General features: G+C 41.5%; 1 protein-coding gene across 1 annotated transcript; it reads left to right on the top strand.

The window, feature by feature from the left end:
* Window positions 1-859: 859 nt before the first annotated feature.
* Window positions 860-12,456, top strand: tpx2 (TPX2 microtubule nucleation factor). Its single transcript, XM_063886716.1, is given in 18 exon segments — window positions 860-982; window positions 1,463-1,601; window positions 2,790-2,918; window positions 3,202-3,322; window positions 5,375-5,440; window positions 5,581-5,691; window positions 5,939-6,048; window positions 6,151-6,299; window positions 7,625-7,796; window positions 7,881-8,019; window positions 8,095-8,314; window positions 8,394-8,486; window positions 9,555-9,728; window positions 9,826-9,913; window positions 9,916-9,971; window positions 10,050-10,158; window positions 11,711-11,877; window positions 12,070-12,456. Coding segments are annotated over 17 exon segments (2,124 nt in total). The 5' UTR covers window positions 860-982; window positions 1,463-1,492; the 3' UTR covers window positions 12,181-12,456.
* Window positions 12,457-13,199: the final 743 nt, after the last annotated feature.

Raw genomic sequence — 13,199 nt, 5'->3', positions numbered from 1 at the left:
TTTTTTGTCGAGAGTGTGCATTCAAACCCTGCTGCTGCTGGAGTTTTAACAATGCATTATTTCCATAAATCTTACCTCTGAGAATATGTTAAGAGTGATGTTAATAGCATGTCAACTGGGAGAAAGCACGTTGTTCTTCTTTTACGGTTGAGATTTAGGGCCACAGCAGATATAATGTAGGCTACATGTTTAATCTGATATATATATAATAAAAAAATATCCATGAGATATTAGAAAAATGACTTGACAAAATCTTAAATCTCAAAAGTAAACACAAAGGAACCCAAACTGTTATTAGACAATTACAACTAATTAACATTTTTAGGTTTTTGTTTATTTTGTTTCCATTCCAAACATTTTGTTATTTGTTGTCAAATGGTTTTTTTTAGATGTATTTATACTATGAAATAGATTTACTTAAATATAAAACTATGCTCCATCAAAAAGTGCCACGTTTGAAACACATTTGCTTTTACAGAGGCTACTGCATCCTGCTGTTATTTTTACTTGTAAAAAACCGTGTTTGCATACAATCTATGGTTTGGACTGCAATCATTTTGCGTCTCCTCTTCTTCCCCTTCCCAGATCCGATTTAAAACAGGATTGCAGGTTACTTTTATTTTGAAGGCAAGGCGGAAGTATAACAGTTCCCAGGAACTCTACACAATGTTGTTGTTTCGTTTTTATCTATTAATCCATGGACACATGCAAAAAAACTGAGGATTTATTAACCATGCATTCCTTATTTCAATCGACAATGATACACAAAAAGTAGTCCCTTGTCATTTATATTTCAGCATTTTATTTAGCACTTAGCGAGGATCACGTGCTCAAACAGGAAGTGAACTTGTATGAGCCAATAAGCGGTGAGCTGATGATCCTGAAGTTCGTCATTGGTTGGTTCAAAAATAAAGGCGATTCAAGCGCTTAACGGCTTGAACTACAGACCAAATTTGTGTTGCTTTGAGAACGGACGGCCTCGGTAAGTGTTTTTAGACACTTTCTACATTTTTAGGACCCATGTTTCATCCGTAATTGCGTAAATATGTGTAGTATTACTAATTCATTAATGTGTTAATGTATCAATTAGAATAAGCTGATAGTTTAATACGCGTTAGAAATGATGTTCAACTTTAGAATGCTAGTTTTCCCTCGGTCAAGCTAGCCTAACCTAACGTTTCATCTCAAATAAGAAAAACATGACTCCCAAACTGATACTCGGAACTTTTATGCCAACTTCTATAAGTACAGCTAAACCGACTTCTCTTTCCAAGTGTTTTTCCTTTTTGTTCTACTATTAAAAATACAACCTACGCTATCAGATGTAACGTCGAGCTGTCTCCTTGTTTAAAAACAAGCTAGTCGCCGTTGGTTGCATAAGGTTGACTCGCCGCGGACACATTGTTCATGGGGACTTTTTTTATTATCAAAGATTGATCAGGTCAACACTTTTCTTGTTTAGGTGAGTTGTCGAATAACACATATTGACACTATGGCGGACAGCGAATCCAATGATCGCTACGAGTTTGATGCCCCGTCGCACGTAGTGGACCTGCTAACGTTAGCACAGCAGAATGCTGAGACCGAGGACAAGTGGTTTGGTAAGTCTTTCTACTTAACCTGCATCCGTCTGCTATTGATCCAACTGTGAACTGTTGGAACCAGAATCTGGTTTATTGCCAAGTAGGTTTACACTTTTGTAATTGTGCATACATAAACACAGTGAGAGGAATGTGGTTGCAAAAAATGAGCAGATTTAAAATGACTTCATCAACTTAGACATGTATAAAAGAAATATAAATATATAACCATTACATACAATAAGATGTCCGTTTAATGTGCAAAATATACGGAGGAATGTGAATGTTAACAGTATGACGATGCACCAGCGGTGCACCAGTGTGCCTATGGGGGGAGATTAAGAGTTAGTGCAAAACAAATGAATTCCCTTTCTTTACACAATGTTGAGGAAACAAATAATTTCTTCAATTTAACAGCAAAATGCACAGGATTTATTTGTAATATCTATAATTCGTCTATGACAGTTGACGAGGTGATTGCATCTTTAGGACATCAGTTAATTGTAAATGTAAATTTCCTGCTGTGGGACTGATGAAGGATTTCTGATTCCAATTCAGCAGGTTCTTTCTTTTGTCCCCACACAAAGTGAGTTTGGTGACACCACAGATATTTTCCTTAAACATGTGTGGGGTCAGTTTACCAACAGGGCTTCTTTAGTTTTGAATCTTGGAAAAAAAGATGTGACTGGCCGATATTTAGCCTGTGACGTTATGTATAGGGTTAGGAAAAAAATGTAGAACACTTCCAAAAAGACAAGAATACATGACATTTGTAAGACTGCAACTACAACTCAGTCAAGAGCATTCATTTATTAAACACAAGTGAATAGCTGGTTCTCCCTCTGGTTGGATAATAATTTCAATCTCATGGAATATTTTAATATCAGCACTTCAGTGCAGCTTCTCCCGGACCCGCTGCTAGCTGGTCAGGAGTGCAAGTTCAGTTGCACCCTCCTGTGAGGTTTGATCCACTTCACCATGTCTGTCTGAAATCCCTATTACAAGTTTGACTTTAAGCATAATATGACTAGCAGTTACAGGTATTTGTGATATTTTTGAGTTGTAACAATTGAATAGCCCCAAATAATTACGAAAATGATAACCCATACTACAGTACAGATTTGGGTAATTTTTCAGTTTAGATTAACCATCAAGAATCTGTAAAAGGAGTGTCCCCCCTCTTGATCTTTGACTGTCTCTTGTGTGCAGAGGAACAGAGCAGTGGGGCAGGTAGCCACCTTATTACGCCTCTGAGGAACAGCATAGCCTTCAAGAGCAGCCATGACCTGGACCTGCCCCGAGCCATCGTAGCCCCCCAGGTCAAGGTGGACAACCCAGGTTGGTTATTTTGTTTTTTCCGGCCATTTGGTTTCACAGTAGTTACAATTGTTTTAATGGATGTTCATAGCATTCATTTAGTCGATAAATAAAGACAACATATCCTGCTCATTTTCAGGTTCATATTAGTATAAAGTGTCTCTACTGGGACATGTCTCCATGCTTTGAGGTTCAAAAGCATTTTAATTTTCTCATAAAAAAGCTTGACTAGTGTGTAATTAGCCTGTAGGTATCTGTCGTCAGTTGCAACGACATGAACCCATAACTTCTTTTTACATTTCAGCTCCTAGTCCACCCCCATCTCCACCTGCTAACCTGGTCACATCCTGGGCTGCTGGTTCTCCGGCTCGCACTGGTGCACGCCCAAAGAGGACCTCTAACCCCCCCCCAGCACAGCCTCGCAGGTAAAGTCATGGTTATGGCCTCTCTTTTGCTACAACAAAGCTGCAACCCAGTATGTCATTAATTCAAAATTTAAAGCAGAAACATGTGGCACTGATCATAACCCTCCCCATCAGATTATGATACATTAGCCTATTAACAGTTGTTCTGGGGCTGCGTGATTTTTGGGGAGTAAAAAACAATTGGAAATGTTTTGACTGATATTGTGGCATAAGAAAATGATATTCTTTCTGCAGCATCATTCCCATTACTAATGAAACACGTTTTTTCATGAAGTCTATAGAATACCATTTGTTGGCTGGAATGTGCAGCTCCACAGTTCAAATTCAACCATTAAATAATGTGCTTCCTGCCATTTGAATCAGTCCATATTGCAACTTTTTGAACTTTTCGATTAATTATGCATGATGTCTGTGGCATCTTAGTTTGAAGCTTTCACAGAAACCATAGGAGTGCAGCTGGAAAGATTAGGACTATAGGCAGGGTCTGTAAAAAAAAAAAAGCAGCTTCTAATGAGTTGCATTGTGGGAAATGCAGTATTTAGTAGGGGTGTAACCGTTCACAAACATTTAGGTTCAGTACGTACCTCAGTGTTTAGGTCACGGTTCGGTACGTACCTCGTGTTTTAGGTCACGGTTCGGTACGTACCTCAGTGTTTAGGTCACGTTTCGTTCGTACCTCGGTTTTTAGGTCACGGTTCGGTACGTACCTCAGTGTTTAGGTCACGGTTCGGTACGTACCTCAGTGTTTAGGTCACGGTTCGGTCGTACCTCGGTTTTAGGTCGCGGTTCGGTACGTACCTCGGTTTTTAGGTCGCGGTTCGGTACGTACCTCGGTTTTTAGGTCACGGTTCGCATCAGCAGCTTGACGTCAGGACTTGTTGTCAGTTGGTACATTCATTGTATTTTCATATTTTTTTCTCAGAAAAATGAACTTGTCCACATTGCTTGCAGAAAGATCTGCTGGCACTAACAATGTCTCCTGCTGTGGAGAACACCCTCTCGCTAGGGCAGTGGTTCTCAAACTTTTACAGTCAGGCCCCCCTTGGGTAATGGAAATATTTGAGCCCCCCCACCCTGAACCCGGTTCCGAACTAGAATGGTTGGGTTAATTGTATGTAGTAGTACACACTTTACATTTTGTCTGCTAATAATATCCACACACAAAGATCCAACTATAACTCTGTATGTTATTATGGATAAATATAAACAACTGTGAAATTAATGGTATTTTAATTTGTTATTTGTTTAGTGAAAAACTAAACAAATTGGAAAGAATAAAACAATTAAAATTGCTTTATTTATAAATATGGTGGATTCTGGGCTGCTAGCACACATATCATACCTGCAGTCACCAAGTACATTTACCAAAGTACTGTACTTGAGTACAATTGAAATACTCAAGTACGTACAAGTATCTCAGGTTTTGCTACTTTGTACTTCTACCCCGCTATAATTCAGAGGTAAATGGTGTACTTTTACTCCACTACCCTGGCAGATCTCAGTGTGCACGGGGCTGCAGCGTGTCTGTGAGCGAGTCTCTCTTGTGAAGAGAGCGGAAATAATGTTATTGCAAGTTAGAAAAGTATTTGGTTTGAAAAAATGTGCAAGATAACTTTGACCGTGAAACCAAACCCAAACCGGAGACTTAAATGATGCCGGAGGATTTTCAAGCTCAACTTGAACTGTGGTCGCCATATCGACTGTTCTGCAAACAACTGACTAATTTCCAACGCATCCCTGACCAGCTCTCATAGTATGCTCCCGTCCAATGAAATGACTTGGTTGCCCTATGACGTTGAACCCAAAGTGAGCAAATTACACTGAATGCAGCGAAAGAACGCAGCACCTGTGATTACTTACACTTTTTCACATGCTCATTTTTTTACGTTCAACCTTATATTATATATTCGTTCCATGGGCCCATACCAAAAATATTTTCGGTATGAATACGTATGCCGTTACACCCTTAGTATTTAGTGTTCTAGACCCTTGCCTTTTTTACTTGAGATTAAATGTGAGTGAATACATTTCTCATTGATTTAATCATTTTAGGGTTTCAAAGCGGTATTTCAAAGAGGTGTCCAGTGGTCCCGCTCCACCGTCAAAGAAGAACAGGAAGTAAGTGACATTTCTCTCACGTTCCCCACACTGATGTTCCAGTACTAAAAAACACAATGCTCCCCATAAGAGACCCAGTCAAAGTTGTTCCTTTGTAAACTTTTGTCCTTTAAGTTTTCTACTTTTATTCTTTGTTGTAGAACTCCTGAACCTTGCAAGTCCACCAGTGTCCTCCGCCGCAGTAACGGCCTGCAGAACAGCAGGACTGCGCCTAAAAGCCAGACGGCAGCTCCATCTACTTCAAACACAGAGTAGGTCTTCTTCTTCTGTTTGTCTTATCATCGCACTATTCAAAGATGAGTTATAGCTCAGGCTTCTCTCCAAATTGCCATCAAAAGCAAAAATAAATGTTCCTACATGTTGATATAGTCCATTATGGTAAGCCTAAGTGTGTGTCTTTTTCAAAGCTTTGAATAGGAAAGCGCTACTTTACATAAGGCTCAGATGGAATGCAGGTTAAAGCTGAATTTTTGCTAAAGACTGACATGTTCCTAACAGGCCATGCAGCTCAGAAGATCAGGAGATGGAGCGCATCAGGACCCTGCAGAAGGAAGTGGCTCTGCACCGGAAGCAGAACGAGGCCAGCTACAAAGCGGCTCTGGCTGGCAGTGAGTGGCTTAAAGCATCCTTTAGCGAATTGTGCTTGCTTACTGTTTGGCACCATTTTAAATAGATCTGAAAGTTGTAAAAGGAACTTTTTTTAATTTCAGACCCACCACCAAAGAAGATGGTCCTGTCGTCGACGGTGCCCAAAGAGTTCCACTTCAACACAAACTCTCGTCACAAGGCCAGCGCTTCATCCACCGTCACACTGAAGGAAGTGGACTTTATCAGCCAGCTGCGTAAACCCTCCTCCCCTGTGAGTACTTCCTGTGTTCTGAAACCTTTTTAAAGTTTGAGGGGCCGCTTATAATTGACTTGAGAGAGGTTAAAGGTCGGGGGATCCTTTGGGCAAACTGCTGCTTTAGTTAACCCGAGTTTGGGTCAATTTACTACTTTCTACGTTACGGCTACGTTTTTAGAGACCGTGGTATCTATAAGCTCCGACTTTATCGATACTGTAGAAATGTAAAACTTGTATAAAACAGAATTCCTATTTGTTATTGCTATACAAAAGATATCTTTCACATTTGTATCAAACCAACTACGTTTTTAATTTGCAAAATCATTATTTCCGCTACTCTCATTCAAAGTATAGTGATACTTTTCAAGGCTCGATGTAGATAATGCTCGTTTGCCATAAGTATTTTCATGGAAACACGAGCAATCTGTCCAAAAATCTGGCCAGCAGCATCATATTCAGTCGGAGAAATGCAACATTTTTCACTACCAAAACCTTGCAGCTCTGTTGCCCCAATTACGGGTAACGTTACCATGTCAGATGCTCAGAAGTGGGAGAAGTTAGAGAAGAAAACTAAGAGTGTAGGAATACTGTTACAAGTAAAAGTCCTGCATTCAAAATGTTCCTCCAGTGAAAGTAGAAAGTACTCTAAAGTAGCGACAGTAAAAGTAGTCATTGTTTGATTGGTCCATTTCAGAATAATATCTCTGATATGTTTTATAATGATTGATCATTAAAGTGTTCTCAGAGCTGGTAAAGGTGCAGCTAGTTTGAATGGCTTTGTATTCTGCAGGGTAGCTGCTGGATTTACTGCAGGTGAACTAAAGTCTGATTTAAGGGCTGGTTATGTTTACCATCATTAATCCAGATCTGTAACGTAACTATAGGGATTAAATGTAGTACACCATTCACTTCTGAACTGTAGTAGAGTAAAAGTACAAAGTAGCACAAAATGGAAATACTACAGTACAGTAAAAGTCCCCCAAAATTGTACTTGCGTACAGTAATTGAGTAAAAGTACTTAGTTACTTTCTGCTGGTATGTTATGTGTGCTACAGCCCAGAATCCACACTATTCATTAAATAAGGCAATGGTAATTCAGTTTTTCAATTTGTTTAGTGTCTGCACTCAAAACAGGGTACTCGGTTCTCCACTCAAACTGCTTCTTTGGTGAAACATTGCTGGATAGAAACTACAGATTTATAAAACCCTGGGCTTCATTCTGTGTAAAAACAGACTCATCCTGATGTTGTTGGCCAAACATATTGAAGGTCAAGCCAGATGTGGACAACTTGAGGCACATCTTCAATAAAACGCCTTCTTCCCCTTTTTTACTCCTCCAGGTAAAGGCTCTGAAAGGCGCCACCGTGCCCAAACCCTTCAACCTATCTACGGGTACCAAGAAGGAGGTAGAGGGGCCGGGGGCCTATGTGCCCATGGCCCAGCAGATCCTGCAGTTCCAGAATCGAACCCCCGATCGCTACCACCTGCGCAGTCGCAAGAGTATAAACAGAGGTGTGTTTAGAGCCGGATTAGTTTTAAAGATGTGTGTGGGATGTGCATAGGGGGTTGAACTGACAGACATTTTGTGTTCCTCAGGGCCCTCGGGAGTGAAGGGGGATAAGCTGAAACTCACCCAGCCACACACGCCTCACCTGATGACCCGCCGGAGGAACCGCCCTACCACCACCAAGAGCAGCGCTGAGCTGGAGGAGGAGGAGCTGGAGAAACTGCAGAAGTAAGAACCACATTTTTGTAATTTAATCAGGTGTTCATACTTCCAGGGATACTAAACTGTCTGTTTTTTATTCAGGTTTAAATTCAACGCCTTGGAGCTGAACCGGAAGATCCTGGAGAGCGCAGAGTGCCTGAAGAGGCCGCCGGTGAAGGAGCCCACGGTGCCCGAAGGCTTCCAGCTGCAGATCGAGAAGAGGCTCCACGAGAGGCAGACCAAGAAGCCCCAGGAGGCCGAGGAGAAGCCGCACAGCTTCAGAGCCCAGCGCCTGCCCAAAAAGATCCTGGAGGGAGTAGTGGTGAGTCTCAATCCTACCAAGCTATAAGATTATTATCTCTGTGAGGATGTCACATCAACAGCTTTCCTTCTGATGACAGGGGTTGCCAGAGAAGAAGGTTCTGCAGCCGACTGTGCCAGAGTCCCCAGCTTTCCTCCTGAAGAAAAGGGTCCGTCTGGAGAAGGTGGAGGAGGTAAGGACACGTCTTGTGCTGTCTTCCAATCAACTGTGCAACCATGTCCTACATAGGATACAGTATAAATAATCAGCCGGATCCGTGCTGCACCTTTCTAAGCCAGCTTTATTCTGACCCGTTACCACAAGTTTTACTCTTCTTTTTGGAAATGTATGGTTAACCCATTTAGGCCTAAAACACCTGTAAAACCTATGGGCGATTTTAGAAGAACCCTCTAAAACCAGAAGTGTTTCTGGAAATTCAGCAATTGTGTCAATGCTTACTAAATAATTGATTTCTCAGCCTCTGTAGCAGATAGAAACAATATTCAAAAAGTATTTGAGAGCTTACAGCTGTGGCTTTCATGAGTGGCCTCTGCAGGAAAATCGACTTTCACCCCTGGGGTGCAGTTGAAAAAACTCTGTGGATTAGAGTGGTAATTCTCCGTCCTCCACTCGGTTTCAAAACCTTCGAACTCATGACCATCATCATCGCCGTCTTCAAACGTATGTCTTAACCACAAATCCTGGTCGATTGGTTCGACGGGTTCAAAGTCGTCAGCAATAATGTCATCAGCGCTGTGCAGATCTTCAATGTCACTACCTTCACTAACTTCAGAATTCCCTCCGCAGTAGTCTAAGTCTGCCATGATTGTTCGAAAAAAATCAAAAGAATGTATACGTGTATATTCTGATGCATTTCATTGGACTAAGAGGTCGATAATGAATGCAAAAAAATACCACAGAGCTCTTGTACTAGAAAATGACGTATCAGTTTTCCCGGCTTCAATGGTAGAATGACACAACAGCGCTCCCGGTTTTAATGGTAGAAATGCGGCAACGCTTTCCCGGCTTAAATGGGTTAAAGGTCAACATGTTAAATCATGTTATAAACTTGACTTCAGAAGACTGCAGATGCTATACATTTGAATAAACCCCCCCCCAAAAAAAATCATAACTAAAGTGTAGTAGAGCAGCACACGTGTGTCTGGCACTAGAACAAACCTTTATCCAGAAATAAAAACAACGTTTAGTACAAAAACTCTTCTGTCACCTTAAAGTAACCAAACGTTTATTGTTCTGCCAGGTAAAGCAGCCCTCACCAATTAAGGCCCCCCCAGTGCCTCATTTTGGACTCGCCTTCCAGCCGCAGCTTGAGGAGAACCACCACGTGGAGGTGTGTCCTTTCTCCTTTGAAGAGCGGGATCGAGAGAGGAGGGCCCTGAAGGAGAAAAGGCTGGAGGAGAAGCGCAATGGAGAGTGGGGATCTCTCACACACACACACACACACACACACACAGTAATAATAAAGACTCGACCGTTAAACATCTTCCTCTCGTTTCCTTGAACTTTCCAAGGTGCATCAGTTCAAGGCCCAGCCGCTGCCACACTTTGACACTGTGGTCCTCCCCGAGAAGAAGAAGCTGGAGCCCACCAAGCCCGAGCCTTCAAGCTGCTGCTGGACGAGCGGGGAGCGGAGAAGACTAATCGATGGGAGCAGATGGTATGATCATTTTCATTCTCAATCGTGTCCATCTTTTACTTGAACTTGAATTCAGCTTTCCAACTCTTCTTCTTGTAGGCCAAACAAGAGCAGAAGCGAGAGGAAGCTGCAGTATTCAAAGCCAGGCCCAACAATGTCACTCATAAGGAGCCGTTCCAGCCTAAGAAAGAGCTGCGGGCTCCAGTGGGTAAGTCTTGTCACTCCTACACACAGGAAGTAGAAAGCTGAGCGAAGTCTGCCATTGGCTGCATATTTTCTTATTCTTTTGGGAGCAGAATGATGTGGAGCCGAACGAAATGTGACACTGAACTGAATCTAATCTGGTTTTTAGGGCTGCACCAGTTTAAAAAATGTCGACTGATGTTTAGAATAACAATGTTGACGATCTTTTACTACGTAAACTGTAATAGTAGCATAATGCTGACTGTGGCATGTGTAGAGCGAGAAGTTGAGCGAGCGTAGTAGGTTTTCTGGAAGTTAACGAGAGTAATAGCAGTATAACAAAGTCACAAATGAAAACGCTATGCATCCTCCCAAGAACACTGAATGATGGCTTTAATTTACCGATCCTGCAAACACCCGCTACATGGGGCAGAAGTCCTGCAGCATGGCGCGGGGGCCGAATGACTTTAAAGACAGTCACAGTTATAATCCTTCAAAATGATGGCCAGACTTCAGATTTTGTCCGTCAGATTTAAAACCTACGGCGCTAACCCGACTTCCCCCAGTCACCGAGCAAAAGATAAACTTCGGCGTCTACCATCGGCACATGCCACATTATTTACAGATGTGGTGGTAAATAGGGCTAACATGGCCTTCGTATAGCTCAGTGGGTAGAGCAGGCGGCCATATACTGGGGTTTGAGTCCCTTTTGCCGCACGCCTTCCCCTCTGTCTCCCTGTTTCTGAACTGCACTGGTTGCCAAAAAAATATCTAAATAAATAAAAAAGGGTTAACATCGGCCGACGTCTCCTTACTGGTTTTGCCTACATCTCAAGCTGCACTCGCATGATATCAATAAATCGGCTTTGCGCTGGTGTTGCAGTTGTCTTCCTCAACAGAGCGGTGCCACCACACAAGGCTCGTGATTGTGGGATGTCTGTATATAGTAGTGCTAAACTGCACTAGCTGATTTCACTTCAAGGCTCTGCGTAGCATGCTAAGATGGATTATACAACTGTAACGCTCCGGAAGCTAGGCTGTAGATTGACATATTATTCACCAGTTGCTTGTATTGTGGCATTAGCAGTGTGGAACAGTGGCATAAACCAATTTAAGGTCAGGTATATAAATATATACTCATGTTGTGATATCAGACTATCATCAGATAGACCTGTAAAAAGGTCCCCCCATGATGTTTCTCTCTGGTACCCCTCTAATAATAATAACGCTTTATTTATAAAGCACTTTTCATGCAGCAGGTGCAGCTCAAAGTGCTTTACAAGTAGGGCACAAATTAAAATCCACAAGAAAAATTCAGCATAACATAGAATAGTGGTAGGAGGTAAAAGGTATGATAATAAAAACAGATAATGATCCCTCAAAGAAATAAAAAACTAAATAATTTGATACAACAAAATATAAAAAAAGGTATTGGAAAGCTAAGAGTCTCCCCTTTCCAACAGTCTGTACACGTCTAAATGTGGTTGGGGGGTAGATGTGACTGATAATTCTCCTTGGGAGTTGGGACTGAAGCTGAAGTATGTTCCTGTTATCATCATGGTCATCCTCTTCCACAGTGGTGGAGGCCTTTGCGCTGTCGACAGAGAGGCGGGCCAACGAGCGCCAGGAGTTTGAGCGTCTGGCCAGTGAGAAGGAGGCTCTCAGGATGCTGATGGAGGAGCAGCAGAGACAAGTGGTAGAGCAGAGGGAGAGGGACGAGATCAACAGGATGCGGCACGATCAGGTAACTCCAACAAAGATTTAGCTTTTATTTTTGCACTTCTCAGACATACTATGTGTTTTTTTTCCTGATATGTACAACGTACTATGTGTTCTGCTTTTTTCAAATGTTTGCAGTGCTGTAGTTTTATCTATATTTATCACTGATTTCAATGTGTGTTTAACTGACTCACTCTGTTGCTATGTCCTCCTGCAGGTCCACGCTGCTCAGCCCATCAGACACTACAAACCTGTGGCTGTGAAGAAGAGTGAAGTCCCCCTCACCATCCCCCACTCTCCAAACTTCTCTGACCGCTTCCGTCTGTGATCAGCCGGACTCAGTCACTCTTATTTAACCGCTTCAGAAGTTGTTCTGACCTTCCCAGTACTGTGTAGAGCGCTGGCTGTACATTTGAGATGCCAGAAGCTGTTTTACTGTCTCTTCTTTTTACTTTAGCCACCTGTTGTACATTCACACTTTCTATCAAAGTGCTTTGCAATGAGGTTCAATGTGTTGCCCACACTTTGTCATTCCAAGCAGCATATTCTGTCTTTTTTGCTTCTTTTTTATGTCGCTTTTACTAAATAAAGTTCTGGAAATGTAGCCAGTGTTTTCTGGGAATTCTAACAACTTCAACAATTTAGCAACTAGTTTTTTCTGAGGTTATTTTATAAAATGTCATACAGTTTATCTGTGGTGATTCAGCCTGGAGAATATGCAAGGATACAGAAAAGGCTTTCTGTTTGGAGGGCCAAGAAGGCTTTAGTTAAATCTTTCCTTGTTATTTTCATTCTTTACAAATTTGTTTTTGGAGTTTGGTCCACCAGATTTCTTTCAGCGTTTTGTTTTTTTTATATGAAGTGGCGTAAATGTATAAAATATGCATGAGTTTAAACTTGACATTAAAAGAAAACTACAAGAATAACTCACTAGGCTTGAGGTCATTCAACAATATTTTTGAGTCATATTAAAGAACCTTTAGAATGTAATGCTGCATTTGTTACAGCTAAAGTGACTTAATTCCCTCAGGAGTTGGTGAAGACTGACAATAATCAACCACATCAGATACTGTTTCTAAAACCATCTATATAGATGTTTTGTTCTCAGCCCTGAAGGCTCATCACATAATGCATGCTACCGGACAAAACAGCAATAATACGTCTTAACAAATAATTATTTTTGGATTAAAAATGCTTCAAATAGAGATACAGCTCTAATTGTATCTAGGGGACGGTTAAGTGTTGCACCAATGAATGACGGTTCATTCAATCTGATGAAACTCTTACTCAAACAGGCTCATGTTAGCTGAATATGATGCTGGTACCGATAGGTGTTATCAAACTGAA

This window comes from Eleginops maclovinus, chromosome 1 (genome assembly GCF_036324505.1).
Source record: "Eleginops maclovinus isolate JMC-PN-2008 ecotype Puerto Natales chromosome 1, JC_Emac_rtc_rv5, whole genome shotgun sequence".
NCBI classification, from domain to species: domain Eukaryota; kingdom Metazoa; phylum Chordata; class Actinopteri; order Perciformes; family Eleginopidae; genus Eleginops; species Eleginops maclovinus.
The sequence above is the reverse complement of the archived record's forward strand: the minus strand, read 5'-3'. Positions and strand labels throughout refer to the sequence as shown.